The sequence below is a fragment of the Agelaius phoeniceus genome, chromosome 1, assembly GCF_051311805.1.
Source record: "Agelaius phoeniceus isolate bAgePho1 chromosome 1, bAgePho1.hap1, whole genome shotgun sequence".
NCBI lineage: Eukaryota > Metazoa > Chordata > Aves > Passeriformes > Icteridae > Agelaius > Agelaius phoeniceus.
Window position 1 is genome coordinate 78094050 of NC_135265.1, and position 26947 is coordinate 78120996.

Sequence of the window (26947 nt, forward strand, 5' to 3'; positions counted from 1 at the left end):
TTACTGGTCTGTGAAGCACTGGGTTTGTTGTGGACATGCATTTATTTCCCTGGACATGGGAGTTCCTGGTTTTGATTGTCACCTGGCACTGATAGGGAAGATGAACTGACTGACAAATTGTAGACCAACATTGGACTGCTGGAACTTTGGCCTTAAATGTTCTGCTATTTGGTCAATATCACTTTGGCAGTCATAAATTTTCAGTAGTTTATAAGCAGCAGTATTAGACAGGACATAATCAATGATCAAACCTCTCTTTCTCCCTAACCTAATTGCTGTCCCCTTCTTTACAGAAAGACTGAATCTTTTTTATTCTTCTGCAAATCAGTTTTATAGATACAAGAAATTAAAGATGAAGAAAATTATTTGAAATTTCATTGTCCAGGGTTAGGGCTGATTTTTCAGAGACAAGTGGGCACACTTAATTGCAGGCCATGTTTTCAAATAACCATTTAAGGCATTTACAGCTGAAAATTGCACCTTTTATCTATATTATCTTGCTATTGTGTAAAAAAAATTATCTTGCTAAAGCTTTACTTTTTTCAGAATTAGAACAAAAATAGTAGATGTAATGCTCTGAGAAAACATTTAGAAACCTCAAATATCTTGTCCTGAAAAAAAAAGAATTTGTTACAGGCAGAGAAATATAGTAATGTCTTTTCCAAACTATGCATATATAGGGCATTAAATTATTTTAAGATCCTGAGGATATGTGTGTCATTTCCTTTGACAAATGAAATCTTTAGAAAAGGGTACTAAAAGTCTGTTCTTCAATCTTTCTGTAAATGACTTCTGTAACACATTTCACAAAAAACCCTGTGTGATATTGTATGACTGTTATGGATCACCATAAGAAAGTTTTCTGCATGCCAAAATATAATTTTAAATATAATTTTAAGGTTTACTTTTTTGTCTCCTGAAAATCAGAATGTGACTTTTTGTTATGTCTTTGGAAGTATTTAAAATAATTTGTTAGGATAGTATATCCTCTGGGGTCAAGCTTTTTTTTTTGTGACAAACATTCTCCCATATACAGGAGAATGTTTGTCACAAAAAAAAAAAAAAAAAAAAAAAAAAAAAAAAAAAAATATATATATATATATATATATATATATATATATATAAGCAAGAGTTTCTAAACAAAATTAAGGAATAATCGTTGACACAAATGCGCAATGACTACTTATGCTAAAACAGCTACCGTGTACCATTTTCACATAATGGACAATTATATATTAGAAGTTTTCTTACAGAAACAGTAGAGCTACTTAAATATAGCAGAAAAATATCTACAACATTTGTACAAATGTGAAATTCCTTAAAGTACTCATGCTCCATTGTAATTTTCAGTTTCCTGAGTTGCCACAACTAATTTTTGCAAATAACTGTCCTAGATTCAGGAAATACATGGTTCTCTGTAGTTGTCTCTTGACTTAGATTTATTTAATTTTCAATATTTGATTGAATTTAAAATAGCTGAGTTTCAGGAAGTCAGAATTTTATTTCACACTCACACTGTTTGTTTACTTAAATATTTTCTCAAAAGATACAGTTCTAAATTTTTCCATTTGTTCAATTTCATTGGTAGAAGTACACAAGTCACAAAGCTTCTTTCTGTAATTATTGCATGCTGTATTGGAGCATCACTGTGACCCTGTCCCAGTTCATGTGCTTCACTTGCATGCTGAACTTTCTCCAGTAAGACAAGATGGTAAAAGACTCTGGAGAGTCTAACGTAAGATGAAAAGTAAAGGTAGAGAGATTTTAATTTAATTGCCTGCTCCTAAGAGGAAGCAAATAGCCCAAATACTGCTGTCTCTGTATCCTGTTCTTGATCTCAAAACATTGATTCAAATAGGTATTTTGTTCTTTACCTGTGATTTTATTAATATTATGATAGAAATAACACATCATTATTATGCAGATTCTCTGGAACTGTAAGAGCAACCTTGCTCATAGAAGACACTCTTCCCTAATATGAGCTTCCATCACCAGTAACACCTGTAGAGCAAAAACTCATCAACTAGATTACTGGATTTACAGCTTAGTCCCAATCATATTAAGAAGCTTTTTTTGCCTAAAAATAACAGATAAGATTCTTTACTGGTGTCAATCAGCATAACTTCATTACCTTGTTATGAAGTATCTGGATTTATCAAAACTGACAATATGAGGTCCTGCTCACCCTCATTGGGTATGTACTTTAAGAAGGTCTTAAGGATGGACAGGAAAAGTATTTGGCAGTTCCAAACATGGCAGGTGCAATATCTGCAGTTGAAAACCTCCTGCCCACTCTGTTTGGGGCTCCCCATTCATCCTGGTACCCTGGATATTTACTTTTTATTCTAATACATGAAATAAATTTTTTTCAATTACATATCAGATATGTAGGTATCTTATGCTTATCTATGTAGATTTCTTATGCTGTTTTATATTATTTCAGGTTATTCTAGAGATTTAGGAAATAGAGCAACACCTACAGAGAAATGCTTATTATAGTAGATTCAGTTTAGAGGATAGACATACAGACATATATAAAGAAAACGCTGGGTAAAAATGTCCCTGTGTTTCACTCAATTAAATAAGAATGCTGGAAAGAATTCAGAATGAAAATTTGTATACTGCTCTGAATTGCTGTTTCATTTTGTCATAGAATTAGAAACAGGGTATTTTTATATATCCTCTGGAGTGGTGTTAAGAACAATTAGGCCAGGAATAATAATTTAGCTTGACAATAGGTAGTTAAAAACAGAGAGTGATTTGATATTAAATAAACAGCCTTCTTCAAGAACTTTAAAAAATAATCTTACTCCTCATAAATGTTAGTATGGGAATCAGGGTTTTTTTATTATTTTTCATTTATATTTAAAAAGAGTAATATATTAATTTAAGGTCAGCCACGCTAAGGAATATGGCTTTGCTTTTTGTAATTGAAAGTTTATTTCTTAATGAGTAGTTTACAAGTACATTTGAATAAGCTTCAATGAATCTTCATGCCATTATTTGGAACATGCACTTAGAGTAATCATTGACCTTTTGTACCAAACTGTAAATCAAGGTAGGCCTACTATCTGTGTTGTCCTACTCTGAATTTTTTATATGAAATGGAGAAATTGAAAATCATTTAATAAAGTTTTATTTGCTTTGGAAAGGACAGACTGAGGCTATTGAGGTCCACTTTTAAAAATTATTCCAGGTCCTCAGAAGGCAAGAAATTTCACAACATAGAACCCTAAGGGAGGAAGAAACCTGTCTGACACTGCTACTGATCTGTTTTCTTGCACTTTGTTTATTAAGCTTATTGATGACTGAGCAAGTAAGTTGAGTCTTAAGTTGGTAGGTTTTGTTCTTTTCTCATAGAGAAAATTAAACCTGAAGGTACAAAACAAAGACTGGTGTATTTTTTAGAAAATTTAAATGAGAATGGTAAGTAGGAACAAGAAAAGGAAAGAAGATTTTTTTTTTCCTTGCCTATTTTTTACAGAACCCAGCCTGGAAGTTTGCAATATATGGTGCTTGAAATTATGTTACTTGGAATTGGATTCATGAAATTGTATAACTTCTCTGTCTGGGTGACAAAGTCATGACTTTTCCAGGACAAATAAAAAAATATATGCAGAGTTATCCGTAAGTCTTGCTCCAGTAAGAGTTTCTCAGTCAGAGCTACTATTTACAATTTTTTTTTTATTTTTCTAAATTCAGAATAATTTGAAATGCAGACAATGCTTGTTTCAAGAGGTGTTCAATACTAATATGTACAGCAGAAGTTGAGCACTTTGTTGAATAATTAATTGACTCAAATTAGAAAGAGAAACAGCTGTATAAAACTGATTTGTGTCATATTTTATGTTCTGTGTGACCTTATTGTGAAATTTTTTAACTTATTGTGTGACAGTACCTCTTTTCGACGAGTTACACCAGTAATTCAGTAATCCAGTAATCATTTTCTTGATAGCAGTGTACTGTAACAAATGAACAACAAAGACTGCTGTTTTCAGCCAATTGTAAGATTTATTGTACTTCCAGGTAGAGATTTATCTTTTCTCTGACTAGATCGATCTGACTTCAGGTCAATAATTCCTGATTGAATCTCTACAGAAGTCAATAGCTACCTATTATGTCACCTAATACACAAAGATTTTGTGGATGTCAGGTCTGTGGAAGAAAATAACATTTGTGAACATGTTTCACATCCTTTATGAGATTCCTTTAAATTTTATTTATATATCACAATTACTTTTTATCCATAAGCAAATTCTGAAAATTGTGGTTCACCTAAGGCTACCACAGACACATTTTCAGCATTCAAAAATATCTGTGTGTTATCTGCCATGGTTCCTTGGTCAGCCTTCTGTTTATCCAGAGTACAGTTCTTAGATATTTTTTCTCTTATGCAGAGTTTGAACTAATATTTTTATTGCGTGAATAGATAAGGATTTTTATACAAGTATGGAAGCTTCAAATAATTTCTAAATTTTTTTGGTCGTTAATTTTGCTTTTCAAGAGAATATTATGACAATATTTTTTTCATAGATATAGAAAAAAAAATAGAATTTTTCTTTCAAGGACCTCTAAGGAAACCAATTACTCATATTTTAAGGCAGATATTGTATCATATATACATATTTACGCTCTGATGCACTAAATCTAGCACTTCCCACAATTAAGAATTGGTTTTTTATTAATGGAATTCTGCTGGTTATTGAATTTATTAAAGTTTTTCTTTGAAAAGGTATTAGCTTGCATGGCCACTGTCATAGGACATTAGCTGCAGGGTTTTCCTTGTATTCCAGGTACCTGGGGTAGATGGAAAAATTATTCACATTCGTGTATTGACACCAGTCTCAATGTAATTCATTCACACTCTGCAGATAAGCATGCTGAAGTGCTCAGTAAGGTTGCACCCTAAGTGACTTACAAAAATTATATGTTATGCCATACTGCTCTATTGCTGTCCTCAATATATTATGCAAAGGTCAGTGAAGCACTGCAGCTCAGTAGAATGCTCCGTGGGTATGTGAGGAGAGAGCATCACAGGGAGAAAAGAACACAACCTGTGTAAATGCTTGGTGTGTTGGCTAAGCAGGTTTCCTTACTAATAGATAATCTGAATTGTATGTCTTGACCTCATAGTCAGTTGTAATCAAATTATTCAACAGAAAAAAAATCCAGATGTGGAATCTTTTCAGGACTGTATGTTGAATTCAGGTTTTTTTTTTTATTAGCTGGACACTATTTTGAACCTCTTAGAAAGGGGGGATTTATGCTTATAGTCATTGTCTCTCTTCTTGACCTCTTATCAAGGTGATCTACTTTGAAAAAAAGCCAAAATATAATTTGAAATCATGGGCAATTATGTTAATGATCTCCAATTATTTAGATATATTATTATGTACTTATTAAAGACAAAAAATTTAATTTGCATTAAAGCAAATTAATTTACTAATGGTAGATGGGAAATATGAAGTAAAGTCTGTGGCTTCATCTTTATTTTGTTTCATTATGAAGGAAGTAATAAGGAGTTTTGGATTATTACTGGAATATTAGCAGCTTTAATCTTCATCTGCATCTTCCTTTGTAATTTTCATTCAAGCTGTAGATTAAATATATGTTTGTGTAAGCCAGAAGATGTGTGACATTACAGAAGAAATGCTCAATATTAGCAGTCTAACAGTCTATTCTATGTCAAGAGAGCAGGATTTCCATGTTTGTGAATATAAGTAGTTAGTTTTCTGGTTCTTTTAAGCTCTTTCTTGTCAAATGTGATTTCCTTTGAGAAGACTCATGTACTAATTCCAATCTGCTATGTTCAGAGGTTACAGAATGCATCCCCTTTTTACCTAATTGCTTTGTTCGTCACGTGTCATTAGGTTGTTCCTTCTCACAAAGGATTAAATATACCTATAAGAAGTTTATATCTGAGGAAATTGCACTGAATGAGTAATTTAATCTCTTCCAGCATTCTTTGCCCTTGCCTTCACAGTGATATCATTTGCTTGGTTCCTCTGCTTGCATATCTGAGAAGTAAACTGTTGTGGAGAATGCCTCGATATCTAAATGGAATTAAGATAAATGTTAATCATGTATATCTGTACCTAGGTAGGTTCCACAGCTATCTTGGCCTAACATTTCATTCTGTTATACAATCAACCATCACTTGTTACCATCTTTGAGCAAACAATTATTCTGTTCCCTGTCCCTTGAGGTTCAGGTTCTTCTTTGCTATTTTAAGTACATTCTTAATTTAATTCTCAAAAAAACCCATTTTCAACAGAGAAGTAGTATCATACTTTATGCAGGCTTTGTTTCAGACACATGCCTACTACATTAGCAGGAACACATCAGAGTTTGAGCATCATATTGGTTAAGGTGGAGGATCTGACCATTTGTCCCTTTTGGCTCCCAGCCACATTTCTTCAGAACTACAGAAATGCCAATAATTTGGGTTCTAATTCCAAAGAACTCATGAGTCTGTGCAAAATCACCAAGATGTTTCCTATGAAAATATAATTATTAAATCATGCACAATTATGCAGAGAATTAATATATAGTGTCAGGTTACCAAGACACATGAATGTTTTTATTCTAAGTCTGTCTTTAGGCTTTCTTCTGCTTCTCCATACCACATCTTCAGCAATTTTGTTGGAAAAAATGTCTGTTCAAAAATAGAAAAACAATTTTAAAAGAGGTCAAAACCACTCAGGTAGGAGATTTGCTTGAAAGAATGCTTAACTGTATTTTTGTATCTGAAAAATCATAGGAAATTATGTGCAATTTGTACTTCAAAAGAAACTACTTGCAAATTTTCAGGACTTAGCATATTGATAAATAGTTTCTGAGGAAATAAATATTTTTGGAGTCTTTTCAGAATCTGCACATGAAAAAACATGGCAGAATTTCCACTTTTCTTGACTCTGAATTGTTGACATTTTTAGGAACAGAATTAGATTAATGGGGGAACTATAATTGTTTTCCAGTTCAAAATCTAGAAAGGGAAGGAGATTCTCCCAGAGTAAAGTAAATAAACAATTTTCCAGAATTTAAATGTGTGTCAGTTTTCTGAAAGGCCAAGCAAAACCAATTTGCAATTTGAGGCTGGCAAATTTAGGCAAAGAGAAAAAAAAGAAAAACAGGTTAGAAGAATTTAGCCAGTTAAAAGGATTGGAATAGCAATAATGTCTTTCCATGTGTTTTTCTGGAAAATAGGCCATGCTAAACAAACCTTATTTCTTTGTTTTGTGAAATGACGGGTTATATTGAAAAGGTAATTGCCATGCCACACTCAATTCTATTTAAATAGATAGCAATTAGTAGTAGCAACAAGGCACATATTAAATGGCTATGAATTGGCTACCTGGGAGGTAGGAAAAAAGTTATCACCAAGACAGAATTGTCAGAATTGTCATTAAAGGAAGAGAGTCCTCCAGGACTCTACATTGTAAGATTCTTTCTGTGTGGACTAGAAGTAAACAAAAGACAAGCATTGGCAAAAATTTCGGATGACTATTTCTGTAATAGATATCCCTTTGATTACAGCACTTGCATATTGCACATCAGAGTTTATTGTCTTCTTTCTGGAGGTGTTGTGGCAGCAAATTTCAATTTAATTAATGTGATTATTCCATTATGAAAACTGAGAGGTGCTGTGATTACATTTGGTATCCATGCAATTGCCACATAAATTGGCGTATTTTTCACTCAGTTAGAGAAAATTTCTTCAGATTCCTTAATTTAGGAGGCATCAGCAAAATACTTTTTTTCATTTTTTAATTTCTGTCTGTTACTCATAAAGATGTTAGAGAAGGTTATTTTTACTAACAGTTATATAAAAAGATTTTTTTTCTTTTTGGGGGTATTCACTGTAGTACAATCAGTGTGGTCAACCCAATCCTTCTTTTAATACCAAATCAATGCTATTCTAGCCTATTTCTTTAAAATGTTTACTATTTTCCTTTTAAAGTATTCTTATTTTTTCAGTACTATTTTTTTTAGCAGTTGTCCTTAAATGTTGGATTCATGTATTTCATTTCAATGTTAATTTTCTTTAAGGAAGGATATGCCATCTTTCAGTACTATAGTCATGACCAGAGAAGAAAATTAGCCACTAATTGTCATTTCTATAGTGGTGTGACTCTCGTCCATTAAGTGTGTAGGTACGTCTTTGTAAAGGAACAAAGTGTTAGTTATATAAAGCAGTTTTGATTCAAAGGGCTTGATTAAAAAACGTCTTTGTTAAAGAAGAATTCAGAATGTGGAGTTGAACCATAAACTTTATATTGCAGATTTCTGTTTACAGTTATATTTTGAAGTAAATCACAAATTCAAGTCAATGTCTATTGAGAGTTCTAAATTTTAATTTTATTTTGAAATTTTAAGTAAAAAAATGTATTTTCTGACTTTTTCAATATCTGTCTTAAAATGGAAAAAATTGGTTTATCTTTCAAGGTAGAATAATATTAGAATTTGAAATGTGTTTTAATACATACAAGATGTTCAGAATATTAAGTTGCAATAAAATAGGCTAAATTCATACCCTAGAAAAAGCAGTGATAAAAATAGTGCTTTTATTCCAAAAGAAAGAATAATATTAGTAAAATTACCATCTGCAATACTTCAAATCTCTCAGTAAATTGTAAACTCCCACATTTAGTTGGCTGTTAAATAGATATTTAGAATTGCATTTGAATCATAATTGTCTATGATCATGACAAGACAGATATATAAGAAACTAGAAAATGGGGAATCAAATGTGACTTACTGGCTCTTCATCAAATATCTAGTGACCATGCTCATGTTTCAACAACAGAATGAAAATTTTCCAATCAAAAAAATACTTACTTCCCCATGACAAAACAGTTTGCCATTAAAGTGGAGTTGTGTGACTGTTTTCTTTTTGTTTTGCCCACTAGATAGAAAACCTCTAAGCTCAAAATATTAAAATAGACCATGTTTTATCTGGGGCAATTCAGACATCATGAAGAAGTAGGCTGTAAAATAAAGATGACTAAAATTCTGAGGTGGTTACTGAATGTAAATGACTTCTTATTTTGTGTAGGTAATAAGATAAATTCTTTAAAGTGTACCAGACTAATGGGTAAGAACATATTAAAATACTTTAGTGAAAGCATAGCTATGCAGCTGCCTGTGGCAGATATTTTCTTAGTATTTGTCTGCACTTGAATTAAAAAAGTCTTGATTTTTGCAGTCTCAGTTACAGATCCTTCTGTTGTAGCTTTTCTTTTATGTAAGTTAAATGGTTCTTCACAGAATGCTAAAAAAGACAACATAACACATTGTCAGATGCTGCAGAGCATATAAGTATCTTTAAGAAAATTTCGTATAAAAGAAAAGGCATTTACTGCAATTCAGTAATAAGAATAAATTCAGAGAGCCTGAGATGGAAGTAAAACTTGCCAAAAATGAAGTAATTTTCAGGGCTTTCTGAAATCCAGAGGTGTTGGGGAAAAGGAAAGAAAAGGAGCTGTCCACAATAGCTAGATAGTAGATATATCAATATTTCATCTCAGAGTTCTTTTTTCTCAGTTTTATCTGATACTTTGAGGATAAATACAGGACCATCATGAAGAAATTTCTTAACTACAATAGGTTGTGAAGAACTTTCAGCACTGAGAAGGAGGCTTATGTGGTTATGGGCAAGAGGAAGAAAAGCATAATCAAGTTTAAGAGCATTTGATAGTAAAAGTACTTACAAGACATATTGCTTCATTTTAGTTATTCCTGTGAGTAACAAGGGGTAGGACTTGATCCTTATTGGTCCTATTCACATTAAGAGATTCTATGGTTCTACAGTAATTCTGATCTCATTCATTTGGAAATGTCACTGGGGAAAAATACCATAGGTTTATTAGTCAATTAAAGATCAATCATCAATGTAATGTATTTCATATAAAAAATAAAAATGTTGCAATTAAAAAAGATAGTATTAAAATCTTAATTGGAAAGTAAGTAGGTTTCTCATCATACATGGTCAAGAAATATAAATTCAAATTGGAAAAAGTGCTTTCTAAAACTATTGAAATTGTCACACACAAGCAAAAAAAGAAAAGATTAAAATAAAAAACCCTAGCAAAACTGGTGTGCTTTAGAGGCAAAAAAGCTTATAAAGGAAGTTAGAAGAAAATGTGGTTTTTTGGGAGAGCCTTTCATGTGGGAAAAAAACCCATCTCTCATAATTTTAAGATGGAAATAGGTATGAGTATTTGTGAGGGCAGAAGTCCAAACCTGTGTGTTCTTCCCAGCTCCATTCCAATAGATTGACCCTTCCATATGTTGTATTTGATTTTTGACATAGCAGTTAAACTTTTGTAGAAATTCTTTACTTAATACCAGAAATAGTATGGAGTGTACCTGTAATGACGTCTACATTTTGGTTTTTTTAATTTTTTTTTTCCTTTCCTACCAAAGATGGATAAATACTGAAGGCATAGCTGAGAAGTACTTAACAGGGTCACAGTGCTGCCTAAAAAATATGAGGCAAAATTAGGGTTGTGTTTAAATTTAAAAAACCTGTGACAGCTTTCTTTTTCAGTTTCTTTGGTAAATGTTTTAGTCAGGAAAATATCTTAAGATTAACTTCCTGTCGTCTTGTGGGATGTACACCAACCCCTGCCAAGCATACAGAAGATAGGAGCAATTCCTGCTTTAAAGAAACTGCTGGATCATTTAATTTTATCTTAGTGGAAAAGGCAACTAAGTTCTCCTTACACATTTTTGGATCAATAGTGAAACTTGAGATTATGCATGATTTTAGTGCTGCACTGCCAGAAGTGTTGGAGCTGCTAGTGACAAGGACAGAGCATTAGAGTCCTCACATTAGTTACATACCTCATACTGATGATATGATTTCAGGATGTATAAATGGATCTGAAACCCAGGAAAAAGAGGAAACTAAATCTTCTCTCACCCCCTGCCTTCAGCCCATCAAAACTTTAGTTTTCTTACTCTGAACTTTGCATACAAGGTTTTGAAACTAAAAGCCAGCCCAATTTAATTTTCTCAGTTTTCAGAGAAGAGGAATCTTCTGCAAGTGACAGAGATGAAATGATTAGTCATGATTAGTCATCCACAAATCCTAATTAGCCATCTCCAAGCCTTGATTAAGTGTCATACCCCTTGAAGCAAACAACGAAAAGTAACCATAAATCAGGGTAATTTTTGTTTGTTTAAATTAAGTGGCTAGTACTAGGGAGGATAGTGTAGAAGGCATGTTCTACTATGTTACATTTGGTCTGTTACAAGTTGAAATGGAAGGTTCTTTTAAAAAGTCCCATATTTCTTACATGCATATGCGTAAGCATGATACGTTTGGTTGCAATGTAAAAAACCAAAACAATTCATTTGAAAAGTCAAAGCAGGGCATTCTCAGTTCTAAGACATTCCCATATTCCTATTTATCAGCAAAATATATTTTCAGAACAGTAGTACCAGATTTTGTAAACCATATTTATTTTTATGAAAATGCATATTTAAATTATAGCAGTTCCTTTTATCTAAATGACTCTGTAAATTTCCTTTTCTAAATTTATAATGTGTATAAGTTGTGGTTATTTTCAATATATCATGTTGCAATTTCTGAAAAAAATATCTGTTTCAAACAGTTTCATTTTGAGGAAAAAAACACTGATGTACTAAACCAGGCTTGTCTACTATTTTTAGCCAGCTTGTCCCAATCTATATTTCTGATGGAAAGAAACTTACAGTGCAAAACTGTGTTAAAATAATTTTAAAACTTTGTGGATGCTTAAAAAAATTCTTTGTGCACAGATCTCCTTGTTTTTGTATGATTTGCTTTCAGAAATGAATGGAAACAATGGTATAAACTACATTAAGTTTTCCATTTTGTATGTAGTAATGTTTAAGTGGTTTTATTGAAGAAATGCAAAGAATGTAATTTTAAAATACAAGAAAGATAATGCTCTGGAAAATACTTTTTTACATGATCTGAAACTTTGGGAGTCAAAAAAGCTTGAGAATTGTGCTGTACATAAAGTTGTCCTGAAGAGTAAGGCTCTACTTAAGATTCTTTGCATTAGCAATTATTATATGATTAAAATTTACCCAGAAGCAACATCTGATGGTGCTATGCTATGTACTCATTGGTGGCAAGACCTCACTTTCAGAGTTCAATAGAAGTTATGCTAAAATTTTAGCTCTTTAAAAATGTAATGTTAATAAATTGGGCATTTTACATATTTATTTATTTATTTCTATGAAACTCACTCCAGTCTATTACTATCTTTTATGTACTGGTGTGCTCAGAACTGCACCCAGCACTCCAGATTTGATGAGCAGAGGGGAAGGATCCCCTCCTTTGACTGGCTGACAATGCATTTCAAGATGCAGCCTGGGAAGATGCTGGCCTTGTTTGCTGCAAGGACGCATCACTGGCTCATTCAACTTGAGGACCACACCAGATTCTTTTATGAAAAGCTTCTTCCCAGCTGGTCTGTCCACAGAGTGTAGTAGTTCCCTACCACTGCACTTGACATTTCTCTTTACTGAATTCCATGACTTTTCTGTCAGTCTGTGATCAAAGAAATTAGCTGGGTTTAATTTACAGGTATCATCACAGGTGGAAAATGTCTCCTAATTGAAGCTGTGCCCATCAAGTTGTCTCTCCCTACTTTTATTTTAATCTTTGCTTCTACATGTATGGGAAACTAAATGTGAAAAGCAATTCTTATGATAATGGATAAAAAATAATACAATTTTAGGATCATTCCATTTTGGTTTTCTCTCTAACATAGTAATAACAATAAAAATCTTATCTTTTACTTTACAATTATTAATTAAGTCAAACATAAAAAAATCTACATGATTGTCATGTACCAAAACAAAAAAAAAATACTTCTTTTTGAAATTTGTCAAATAGGAAAATATAGCTTTTGGATAGTTTAAGAGATACGTGATATATTAATTAAGAAATTACCTTTGGTTAGAAAACACTCTTATTTTGCTAATGTAACTTTGGATCAGGAAAGTTATAAGTTATATTAATTATTTAATAATATAATAATTGATTTAGTAAATACTGTTTCAATTTTATCATATTATGCAGCAAGTTTATTGTCTAGAAGCATCTGGAGTTGTGTTTTATAAATGTATATATATGACACAAACAACTAACCACTTATCTCCACCTTTCCTTTAAAGAAAGGTTATGCCCAGCCTTTGCTCTTGCTTGAACAAGCTAATTCTGATCTTTTGTTTGTTTGTTTGTTTTCTTTCCCTCACAGGAGTCATCAGGACTGCCTTGCACAATATGGACAGGGAAGCCAGAGAGCATTATTCCGTTGTCATTCAAGCCAAAGATATGGCTGGGCAGGTCGGAGGGCTGTCAGGGTCAACAACTGTAAATATCACACTCACAGATGTCAACGACAATCCACCCAGGTTTCCTCAGAGTATGTACAATTTCAACATATAACTGATTTGAAAATCATGTTGATTTTCAGTGAAGTAAGAAGCTATTAGTGAAGTCCAGTTAGTAGTCAAATTCATGGCAAAAAGGCAGCTTGGAAAGCATTTGGATTCACCAATATTTTTTAATTTTCCAGCATTTCCGGATAAAACACAGAGATGGCATAGCTAAAATACTGAAACTAGTAAAGATTTCTTTCAGTCTAACCGCTGAATAATATTGAGATGGGTTACAAAGGTATACTGTTCTCATATGTGGGTTATTCTCCAGCCCTTGTTAAATGCATATTTCAATAATTGTGTGATTTTGATCTCATGAGGTAATTGTGATGTTCCTATGGTAGATAACAGTAAAAGGCAATTCATTAAAATATTTAACCCAACATGCCTTTGGCTGCTTCCATATGTATCCATCAAATTTTTTCTTCTGCTTTCTCTATACCAAACTAAACTTTTAAGGTCATTTATTACATTTCAGATGGTCAAAATCTAAGATATTTCTCACTATAGTTGAGCAATGGTGGAGCCTGACTTTATCATAGTTAAATGAATTGCTGATACTGATTTCAAACAATATTGTCACATGAATATATGAAGAGAAAATACCAGAATAGAATATCTTAATGTGACCACTAATAGGAAGTTAATTTCTATTCAGCTCATTGGATGCACATTGATCTGGCACAGTAGCTGGGATCTTGTAGGAATTCTGAATTCAGTGGACAATTTATGTAAAAATCTTCTGGAACATAAATGCATTTTCTCTGCATATTGGCTCAAGGCCAACAAGAATGTTGTAATCTGGTCTCAGACATTGCATGAGCTGTTGTAGAACATAATGGGCTAGTAGGTAAGGTACATCCACAAGGAAGTGCTTTAAGCTGTTTGAATTGAAAGATTTATAAACAATAGTAGAGATCTCAAGGTTCCAAGGAAAAACAAAGCTCCCTGGCAATACACATTGTGTAAAATCTGGCCAAACAGCAAGCAGGATTATTAGGAGTGTTGCAGAAATGAGTATCTTCTCTGTGCCTCACAAAGACTTGAAAACATAAAGCTTTTGAAATATACCCTTAAGTAAAATATTTTTGATATGTGTTCCACAAATTCTTCATTGCATCCATCATTATATTTAAAACTTCCTAACTATTGGAAAGGCAAAAGGAAAAGCTTATCTTTGAACAAGAACTAAATTAAAAAGAAAGAATGTCCTAAGTTTTCTGCAAACTCAATGGATGCAGGAATGGATCCCTATCTATTATGTTTCAAGAACTGGCCTCTTTTATTTTGAATGGAAGGACTTAGATGGCAAATTGATTGGCAGGCAGAAATGTACATTGCCATATCTATTTATCTGTATTATTATTTTTTCAGAAATCATAGAAATACAAAATGTTCATGTTACAATTTATACATTCTAAAGGATTCTAATATCATTGAAAATGACAAAACATTTCAGATTTAAAGAAAATTTATTAAGACAGAATAAAATTGCATTTTAATATTTATTCTTTTTAACATAAAATATTATTTCTAAGACTTTCTTTTCTCACAGAAGATTCCTATAAACAGCTATGAGTGACATTATTTCTTTACCTCTTTTCAAGAACACCCCTTGCAATGAGCAGTAGCTACATGTTAATAATAAAGAATGAAAATGCAGTTGATCTTAAAAAGGTCGTTTTATCATTGTGAACTATATACGAGTCTTACCCTAAAAGGAATAACTTCTTTGTTTATTTTTCCTCTGTTTCCTTTGTGTGCCATGATTTTCAGTTAAATTTCTCTTCAATTTCCTTATTAGACGGAATGCTAAATGAGACTTACTGAGGCTTGTCACATTCAGAATTGAATTCAAGGGAAGTGCTAACCAAAACTGCCTATATCGAGTGTAAAACCCTTGGGACAGGCTGAGCCTCAGCTAAACCACAGACTTTCTTTTGGTTAGTTTCCTTTTCTCCGTTACCATACTTGTGAGTTTTGAATCTGATTCTAACTGTATGAGTACCTTACTTGAGAACGTGCTGGGAAGTAAATCTGATTGATGCTGTTATTATTTGTTTTATTTATAAATATACTTTGTTGTATATATTTAAAAGATATACCTTTCTGACTTTGGTAGATCAGGGTTCATTAGACATACAAAATGCAGTAATATATGCAGGAATTGTCCCCTAAAGAAACACTTTAAATCCCTACTTAAAACTTAGAAATAAAGGTTATAAATATATCTGCTTGAAAGGGTTTGTTGTGGTTTTCTCTGCATTCATTTTAAAAGTCCTGACTTTCTTTCAAAGAAAGTCCTAACAGAAGAGCAACAGTTTTCCAATTTATGAAAAAAATCTTGCAGGAATAATATGAAACAGGACTGGATAATTTTATCAGTCTGACTGATTTCTGGTATAGGAAACACAGCTGAAAAATTCTGATTGCAAAACAGTACTATGTCTCCAAAATAGGAAGGGGGTTGTGAATTCAGCAGAATAGTTGGAAACCTCACATATTTTTTGTTTATCAATTACTTCCTGTGCCTCTTGTATAATACTGATTTGTTTTTCCTACATTATCATAAATTTCCTTTCTTTTGAGAGACAAGTAATAAATGAACTATCTATTCAATGTAAGCTGACAGTGCTCTGCATAGGAAGATTTTTGCATCTCTCAGTTCTTGTTAGTTTCATCACTGATGGATCCGTGTGGTTGATTACTGAGGGCCCTAATTTCATAGTCATAAATTTATTTCCTAATTTGGTAGAAGATATTCCATCTTCTAATGGCACTGTTATCAGCCTTGAGCTACATCAGAATATTCTGTATATTTTCTTTCATAAATTCTCTCTGGTGTTGCTTAAGATGAATAAATTATCGGTGTTTTGTTTAATATGAAGAGATTGTGATAGCATCAAGACCATCACACTAAGCAAAGGCTTCTATTGACATGCTTTGTACATCAAGGGCTAATGATTACATTCTGGCCAGTGTGTAGAAGATCTAGAGTTGCTGTGCCTACACTCTAATTTGTAGGTTTTGGTTTTTGATACAAATAGCTCAGTTCCTTAGGATAAAGCAGAATTTAAATGAAATTCATGACTTAAAACAATTTTTACAAAGCTTGATTTTTGAAGCTTGATAGTTTCATGGCAATAGTAAACATAACGTGAAATTATGTATATGCATAATTAGTTTGGCCTCTCTTTTTACAATATCATTGTATGAAAAGGGCACAGCCATGTTTAAGTAGGAATGTGATATGAAGACGCTCCTGTTAGTTCTGAAAAAGTAAACTCACATCCTAGAAGGAGACATCAACTCTGTTCAGTGCTATTGAGGTATCCACTATCTGGCCTTGTTAATATAACTCATTAGTTAACTTAGTGTAAAAGTATCTGCTAATCATTTTCTTTTGAAAGTCATACTCCAGTGTGGTCCCTTCTGTGTGTCCAGTTCCATGTAATACATCTAGTCCTCATTATTTCCTGTCATGAGAACTGTCATGATTTCCTGTCATGAAAAGTCAGCATCCTCTCACTCTTCACTGCCATGTGCTGCAGCCTGTCCTGTCCTACCTGGTGATGGGTCCATGGCTATCTGCCTTCTCTTTTACAACTTGGCTCCTGCCCAATGTACTGAGGAAAGAAAAATTTCTCTGATTATTTTTAGCAGGTCTTTCTCCTTTTTTCAGCCAGTAGCTGCTAAGAGGCTTTTAGAATCAAAATGAGTTTTAGGTCTCTGTCCTACTAGATTTGCCTGATATTGGACAAGGGTTAAAAATTACTGAAGAGTATTGAGTTAAAAGGATTGCAAAAGTTTTGTTTCCCCAGGAACTCAGATATTAAATAAAATAAGGACACGATAACTGGTTTCTCGTAAGATGGTTGACATCTGATCAACTGTACCTTTTTAAATTATATTTTTTGCATATCCAGTATAATCTAGATCCTGTTCATTGTTCCATTTATGGGCTTGAGAAGTGGCAACATATGAACCTAATGCAGCTCAAGAAGTCCAAGTACAAGGTCTCCACCTGGGTCAGGGCGATCCCAGGCATGAAAACAGAGTAGAAGAGCTCAGTGAGAGCACTCCTGAGGGGAAGAACTTGGAGATTCCGGTGGGTGAAAAGTTGGGCATGAACAGTCAATGTGCACTTGTAGCCCAGAAAGCCAGCTGCATCCTGGGCTACATCAAAAGACTTGCACCCAGCAGATCAAGGGAGGTGATTGCCCCCATCCACTCTGCCCTTGTGAAGCCCCACTTGAAGTGCTGTGTCCAGATCTGGAATCCTCAGTACAAGAAGGATGTGGACCTGCTAGAATGGGTCCAGAGGAGGGCCATGAAGGTGAAGAGAGGTCTGGAACACCTCACTGGTGAAGACAATCTGAAAGAGCTCAGATTGTCGGCCTGGAAAAGAGAAGGCTCCAGAGAGACCTCATTGCAGCCATCCAGTACATAGGAAGGACTTATAAAAAAGATGGAGAACAACTTTTTACATAGGCAGGTAATGATATCAGAAGGGAGGACAATTTAGTAAGTTTAGACTAGATATCAGAAGGCACTGGACCAGGTTGCCCAGAAAAGCTTTGGATGTCCCATACCTGGAAGTGTTCAAGGCCAGCTTGGATGGGGCTCTGAGCACCCAGGTGTCCCTGTCCATTGTGGAGGAGTTAAACACAGATTGTCTTTAAGCTGCCTTCCAACCAAAGCCATTGTATGAGTCTATGATTCTGTATGTGGATGAGTCCAGCAATGATCCAGTATCCAGTGATTATTAGGAAGAATTTCAGCCCAGAAATTATTCTACTTTTAAACGTTGCTTATATATTAAGATTTTTTCATTATAATTAGACTGATATATTTTCCTTATTTCATGCTCATCACTTCTTATTTGTGTGACTATTACATTTTGATGCACAACGTAATTGTGATGCTGAAAAGTATTTTTCTTCTTACATCTTTTTAAAGGTAGATATATGTTGAATTGATTGATGTTTCAAAGTCCATGCTCAGGTTTCAAAGTGGATGCCTAGTGAGTGACACTTCCTTTGTGAGTACAGTTGGTGCTCAGTATACTGATTTTCTGACTTTACAGGGAATTATCCCAAGGCCCCTGACTTTTTTTTTTTTTAGTAGCTAATGTGTTACATTAGAAACAGAATGAGGTGCAGGTATCAGGTTTTTATTTCTGTCAGTTTTCAGAAGCTTCCTCCTGACTGAGACAGCCAAGAGCAAAGGTAACAGGGGAAAGCTGCCATTGTGTGCCTATATTACCTGGTGAATGTGTTAATTTTAAACAGACAAGTATGTTTGGGCTTGATTTTCTAGAAGTATTTAAAATCACTTGCTTAGCAAGACTGCTGCACAATGACAACAAGTTGTTTTAGGGAGTGGTAAAAGAGACAAGCCTGGCTGAGTGATTTTTTAAAATTTTTCTCTTTGTAAGAGATACTGTATCTCTGTAATGTGCTAGAATCAATCATTCATCTATGGGATGCCTTGGAAATATGAGAAATACATTACTTGAGATGAGTTCATTAGGTTCAAAAGGGAGTTAGGGAGTTAAGACATATAAAATAAAAGTATATGTACACATATGAGTGTATGCTTCCATAGACTGGAAAATGTTATCTAAAGTGATTTGTTTAATTGTCTTTTTTTTTTTTTTTTTTTTTTTTTTTTTTTTTTTGTGAGAAGAATGGTATGCTCTGGTATTTGCACAATATTTGAAGTTAAAGCTACCAAATTATTTCATATGTCACTGAAATCTGACATGAGGTATGTAATGGCATTTGATCACATAGGAAATCTCGTGATGTTCCCTTTCCTGAGCAGAATAAGTCTGATTTCCGTAATCAGTTTTTACTATAAAATGTAATTAACTAAATATAATACTTTTCAAGAGTATTGAATACCTTGTAGTAAAAGTCTCCTTTAATGAAAATTAATGACAATGATATTTGGCTACAGAAATGTTTATGGAATTTCAATATTACAGGAAGTTTGATGGGGGAAAAATATATTTATGTCAAAGTCAGATTAAATACTTGTAATAAATATGTGGTCTACATACTAAGTTTTAGCACCACCTAGGTGCATCAACTTTATTCATAACAGTACCATGGAGTGTTATTTCATTTTATTGAATATTGTCCATAAGAATTTCTGTGTATCATATCCATTATTAATTGCATATATCATATATATAAAAATAATTTCAAAACACTCTAGACAGAAAAAAAAAGTGCAAGTTTTGTTGGTTTGTTTGTTTGTTTTTCTATGGGTTTTTTAATAAGACTGTAATGGTTTTGGGAATGAGGGAATATTGTTTGTTTTTCTCTCAGAGTAGAGAACTGGTAGCAGGACCACTCAATTTTGAGGAGTATTCTTTGGAAAGCCTTAATTTTCATGTCCTTTATGAAGTTAAACCACAGTGTGATCACGATCCTTGCTATGCTAGTGCCAGGGAAAAGCAAGCATACAAACAACAAAACAAACACAGACCAAATGGAGTTTAACCCTTTTACAGGTATTGCTATTGCTCTCTGCTTTTCCAAGCTGCCTGATGCAGTCATGGTTCCCCTTTAAATAGCATAAAATATGCTGAACAGAGCACAGCCTCTAGAGACTGCTACAGATCACACCCAACAATTAAGTTCCTCATTAGTGATTATTATGGAGTACATATGTTGCTTTTCCCATGTCATTTGCATAGAAAATATGTATTTGGGGATTCAATACCTAAAGGCAAGTAGTAAATCTGAAAATCCAGCAGAAACTCAGTTTTCTTTATGTTTCTGCTTTTAGCTATAAGCAGCATAAACATTACAATTTTTATAAGAAGACAGAATACTTTTGTTCTCCAAGATTGAAAGTTCAGTATTCTGAAGTCAGAAAGTTATCAAGAACTTTCACTTATTGTCTCTAAAGGCAAAGTGTCATGGAACATAAACTCATCACTGATTAAAACCTTAATCACAATCATAACTTCTGTTTTATACTGAGATGTAAAAATCAGAGACATTGAGATGTACAAGTCTTGTTTCAGCCAAAGAAGTCTCTTGCATCAAAGAAGAATGTTTGGGTTTTTTTTCCTAAACTGACCCAAGGTTTCTATGTTCTTCAGACTTTCAAGGCAAGCAAAAGTTTGAAGGGTTTGAGTTTTGAAGTTTTTTGATTGTCATATTTGCAAATAAGAAGTAATGTCACTTATCATTCAAATACATTTAGAAAGTGCAATAGCATTGGGGATTTTGGCAGGGAAGAAGAGTAAGCCAAACATACCTCTTGAAAATTTCTTAGTTTAGTTTCATTAAAGAGAAGTTGTCACCAAAAAGAATATTCAGACCAAAATTAGTAGATATAAAATTGACTGAACTTCTGCAATCATAAAGGTTTCTGTACTTCTAATGATGATGGATTAAAATTGGATTTATTACATTAAAAATAAGTATAGTAAAAGAACATGTGACATATGCCCAAGATATACTGTGACAAATAGGCTTCTAAAAAGACTGCAGTTGCTAAAGAGAAATCCAGAATAAACTATTATATGTAATGAAAACAAGCAGCTCTGTGAATGAAGAATAGCTTTCTCAAAGATAGCTACCAAGGAGGATTGAGCATAGTCCACATTTGAATCTCTGCTTTAGTTTTATCAAAGATGGCAGGCAGTGAAACATGAGATATACCTTTGTAAACGACAGGATCATAGGTTCACGTGAGACTTGAAAAATTACCTAAAGCCCAGCTTAACGCAGGTTCAGTTAGATCAAGTCACTTAGAGTCTTGTCTAGTAAAGCCTTGAAAGGTCCTTTTTAGATCCCTTTCTGCAAAACTACTTTACAACTGGCTGGCCCCAGCATGTACTGGTGAATGGCACTACTCCTCCCCTGGTGCCGTTTCTGAATGTCATGAGGTTTGTTTTGGCACATTTCTCCAACATGTCCAGGTCCTTCTGAGAAGCAGCCCTGCCCTCCAGTGTGATAAAGGTTTTTTTTCCCAAGTTGGTGTTCCGTAAGGTCTTTTCTCCCTCCCATTGTTAAATATGGTAATGTCTGCTGTTCAAGAAGACATGGTAATCTATAAAAATAAATCAAAATTATCAAGAGAATAGAATAGATTAACAAATACAATAATTTCAATAGTATAGTAATTGATTTTGATTACATACTGTTACACTTCTTTTTTGAGAGGTTCAGACAGAGAGAACTCCCTTTTCTGAGAGTAAGATACAGCATTGGAGGTTGCCTGTAGGCTGAAATTAAAGTATATTGTTCTAAAGATAAATAAACTATTTCTCTAGTGTAATGACGGATAAGCCATAAAGTTTATTGAAAGATGAAGATCATATACTTGAATTTGGAAAATGTTTCAATTAGCATAGATTAAAGTCCTGCAAAGTGGTATCCTATACAGTACATTACCTGGAAAAGAGTATTAAAATCCTCATATCATGATCAAAGGGAAAGCATGTGAGTGAATGTGATAAAAGCTGAGAACTGAATCAGCCGAGATTCTTGATCTGTAAGAAACAGGCTAGCTCCTCTAGAAAAATTAGACCATCCCCAAAAGATTTCTGCTTCACAACAGCTCCTGGAAGTCTGCAATGCTGGAAGAATAAGAAAAATCTGTTCAACATGGTCAGATTTGGTGGAAAAGTTTTGCTATAAACTAATAATAGCTGATTCACAGGGCTCCTATCTTCCCAATCAATTGTTTTAGAGGGTTGAGACAGACTCATAGTTTGCAATACAGAACTGTAAATTCACAGTATACACATCCCATATTTTACAGTGTCCTATCAAATTTTCTTTATCCAATGCTCAAGGAAAACTACACAGAATCAGAATCACAGATTATGCTGAGTTTAAAAGGACACATGTGAGTCATTAAGTCCCAATGGAGAGCATCCAAGGAGTTACAATGTGTGCCAGAGAGCATTGTCCAAATCCATCTTGGACTCAGACAAGCTTGGTGCTGTGATCTTTTCTCTGGGAAGTCTGTTCCAGTGTTTGATTGAGCCTTTTGTCAGTTCCTCTTGCTAGCAATAGCTTACAACTAAATAACTAAATAATGTTATTTAGTGTTTAACATTTCCAGTTTCATTGATAGTGGGGACCTGGGAAAATGTTAAAATAGACTCTGAAATGTTAGGCTTTGTGTTGCACCTGCGTAAGCAGTATGATAAATGATATAATTGTTAGATGTGATGATTGTTTAGTAACTAAATATAATTATTGTATAATCATAAGTATAATCATGAGAAACTATGTTAGAAATTTAAGGGGGAACCATGAAAAGCCATGCTTGACTGAAATCTATGTATACAATAGAACAATATAAGTTTAATAATTAACATGAAAGTTATATAATGATAGAATATAAAAACATGTTCATCTCAGATGTATATTTGGAGTCAGATTTGAGTTGAATACCCCTGACACCCAGAGCTCTTAATAAAAGCACTGACATATAATCATTTTTGTGGTTATATGTTTGGTTTTTTTAGATAGTATTTTTTGTATTTATCTATTTGGGTCATGTCTGTATGAGATATTGTCAGCCTGTCTCTATGAAGCAGTGGTTAAATACCTGTTGGGAGGTATTTCTGACCTAAGAGTTTTTTATTTTTTCAACAATTTTCTTTTAATTCTATCTATATTTTTTTAAATTTCAGTTCTACAAAAACTGACATAATTCATGAGTCATTTCAAATATTTGTTTTGCTTGAAGTTTTTAGTATTTCAGAATCTTTGAGCAGGTATCAGTAAAAAAATTTCTGAAGCAGATGGCTAACACTTGGGGTGTGATTATAAAGCAGAGCATAGTGTCATGTAGATAAATATATTTGAACAAGCTCAACTCTTTGAAAGTCTCAAGTAGTTCACCCTATAATTTGAATTATAGTACATTCAGTTCCTGATGTGGCTTGATTATGTAACATTCTTAATATTCTTAATATTCTTAATATTCTTATATTCCGAACCTTTTCCTTTTTGGAAGAGTAAAAGTGTTAAAAAACCATATTTTGCATTTATTTTAACACTAAGTAAATTTTGAAATTAATCTCGTCCCATTATTATAATTTTATGTATGAAATAAAGCAACCAGCAATCCAAAAGTGTCAGGTGACATCATCTGTAAGCACTAAATTTTGCAGGGCATTTATTTGGAAATTTGTATAGGTGGCTTTTACATGCATGTCAAAGAATTGCATCAAAGTAATAACTATGAGTTTTTATTGAATTAAGTAATTGTCCTGTTACATCAGTGTTGATATTTTTATTTTTTACATGTTAAGTTCTAATTTTTCCCTTGTTCTGTTGGACATTTCTTATTTTCCTTCAGATTTCCAAATGAATAATGACTAATTTTTTTTTCCTATGAAATCTCCTTTCCATTAGATTAATATAAATAAGTGCACTTGTCACACCACTAGATGTTTACTAGTACTATAGGCTAGTATGAAAAAATTAATTCAAAACAACAAATACATTTAGGAACCGTTGTGCAAGAAATTATATAAATGTGTAATTGATCTTCAGTTTTCTAGCAGGTGATGATAAAGGCAGTTATATTTTAGTGATGATATCTATTCCCTTTCCAATTGCAGCTTCTGTAGGTTGATAGTTTCTTCAATCCATCCAACCGGTAGTGGGTTTCTGCCACACCTCAGGTTTAATCTCTGAATTCAATTTAAATTTTGCCTTTCTTTTTATACATGCTTAACAAGGGCACCTCTGCAGTCATGCTACCTGGATTCAACCCAGAAAAACATAACAATATGTTAACTTTTACATGTCCCCTTTCAAATCTGCTGATCCACTGTCCTGACACTCAGTTTTGCATTATTGCACAGACTGCCACAGAATACCTTCAAAGAACATAAAAGGAACCTGGTAGAGTTTCAGAAGATCTGTAATGACAGAAGTTTTTTTTCTTTTTTTACTATGTTGGTGGTTGTGCTGTGATGTAAACTCTGCAGACTGTTAGGGAGGCATTTGGACTGGGTTTTTTTAGATGGGAAATTAGCATGTTGTTGGTATGTGCATGTCTTCTATTGGATGTGAATTATTCTTTTCAGTTCTGGTAGATTTCATCATCCCTGCTGTATTATAAGGGTAGCACTATTGGAGAAATCTTCTTGAAGCTGTTTTTCTGGCCTAGTTGCAGATGGAGATTGAGGTTTACGTAATTACATTATGTTTCTTGGCTGCTTTTATTTTCATGTGGCAGCTTCTTGTCCACCAGAAAACTTTGTACCTTTTAGAAAATTTCACAAAAAAGCATAGAGACAGTTAAAAAATTGTTTTTCAAAAAATATTTCACTAACTAGTTATTAACCTAACAGGTTACAAATACACTGAAAGGAGGCCAGAGTTGTAAAGAAAAATTTTTCTGGGCACAAATGTGTAGTACTTCTTTGTACCCATTGTGTTTATTTTTATTTACTGTGGATGGCAGTGGACATTTTTGTGCAAATGATAAAACATTAAGATTTATTACATTTTTCTTTACTAAAAATCATGTGTTGAAAATTTTGATGCAATCTTGCAAAAATGTTTGGATTTTGGGAAAAAATGCAACATATTTTTCAATTCAAAAGTACTCACTTGACCATGCATTTAATTGTAACTTGGTGAAATAAATATATTTTGGTTATGGAGAATATAAACTTCTAAAATGCTATTATGAAGTGATTTCTGTATTATGCAATGTACAGCAATAGCTGTGAAAACTAAAATCCAACATTAGGTAATTTGAATCTTGAGTAGGGAATGAAGGCATCCCAAGTAAAATATAATTCAGTTTTGAACTCTTCCAGGGTTCTAAATAAATGCATAGGTTTAGTTGTCACTTTATGAAATACATAAATACTCTTCCAGAGTCAGACATCTATCAAGTAGGTAATGGTTCTCTAATTTAGTTTGACTAGAAAATGTCCAAGCTATTATGTTGCCTTTTTTTCCCCCTCAGAACATTATCAACTGTATGTTCCTGAGTCGGCTCAAGTTGGATCAGCAGTTGGCAAAATCAAAGCAAATGATGCAGACACTGGTTCAAATGCAGACATGAAGTACACGATTATAAATGGTGATGGCGCTGGGGTATTCTCCATATCTACTGACAAAGAAACCAGGGAAGGAATTCTCTCTCTGAAGAAGGTAAGCCATAGAAGATGTAAAATTTGGGTGAAAATTCTACTTTTGTCCCCAGCCTGATTAAATCTTGCCATAGAAATTTTATCTGTGGCAATGAATGTGTAATTCAGTTCTCATAGATTGTTATTCTTTGATTTACTTTCCAGTTGGTATCTAAATGATCCAGTATTCTGCTAAAGACTTAACATGTTACTTGGCAAGCTATTGCAGGGTTATCATTTATATGTAGTTCCTATATTTGTCCCAGTCAGCTGAGAGTTCTTATGTGGGTTTGTTGTTATTGAGTCTTGTAGATATAAATTATATGTAACCATACACCCTAAAAATTAAAAGTGAGTATATGTTCAAAATTACTAATATGAATTCTGGTCTTGATTAATGGTTGGATAAATGAAATCCTGAGAAAATATGAAAGAAAAGAATAAATAAAAAACTATCTAAACCATGATTTTTTTTTTTTGCTTCCACATAGATTTATATGTATTTAAGATATCAAAAATAGTTTCTAACTCAAGGAAATATTATTTTTATAATTCATAAATATTTAAAAGATCTCTTTCAGTATCTTAAAAAGCTTTAACTCAGTGTCTTTTGTAAAGATTATGTAATACCCACCTTTTTCAACCACATAAATGTAAACTGTCATTTTTATACCACTGAATTTATTTCATGATGGCCTTGTTATAGCTAAAAACATAATCTGGTATTTCTTCTTTAAATGAGCATTATACCCTCACCATGGCTGCTGTTCATTAACTACAACATTTATTAATACACAAAACATGAAGCAGAAAGGAAGAATTTCCAACAAAATAAAAGACATAGAAAACTTTGTTAAATCACATTTCTTACTGGTTTTGGCAAAGTAGCTTCAAAAAATTTTTCATTATTATTTAGAATATGACAATAGCATGCGTTGCCTGTTCTTTTATGTACACATGACAATAATTTAGGTCATTTTTACATCAAGACAAGAGGAGGTAAGTTTTGCTTAAGAAATGTTATATTCCAGTTGAGCAGAACTTTGACACTTGAAAGTTAAGTAAATTTGTGTACAATACCTCCATTATTTCCTTGTATACCTTATCCCTTTCTACAGTATTAAAAAAAGATCTTGTTTTTTTTTACTTTTATTTTCTTATTTTTTACTCAGATCTTTTATGCAGTTAAATAAGTATATTATATGCTGTGTGCTGTAATTGCTTTTAATTTAGATTGGGTTTCAAGCTGAATTTTTTGAGACCCCACCCAAAATAAATAACCTAAACTGAGGACAGAAGTGTTTTGGTTTTGCATATCAGATACCAGTGCCTTCTAAAACAGTAAAATAGAATGACTTATCTTCTGGTACT

The 26947-nt window shown here is 33.1% G+C and overlaps 1 protein-coding gene across 11 annotated transcripts in view; it reads left to right on the forward strand.

Moving 5' to 3' along the window:
• CDH18 (cadherin 18) overlaps positions 1 to 26947 on the forward strand; it is a 492864-nt gene that overhangs the window by 414017 nt on the left and 51900 nt on the right. For all 11 annotated transcript variants that reach the window (XM_077181943.1, XM_077181942.1, XM_054641162.2 and 8 more), the window contains 2 exons: positions 13257 to 13424; positions 25411 to 25598. In XM_077181943.1, coding sequence (XP_077038058.1) covers positions 13257 to 13424; positions 25411 to 25598 — 356 coding nt within the window. The remainder of the gene's footprint in view (positions 1 to 13256; positions 13425 to 25410; positions 25599 to 26947) is intronic.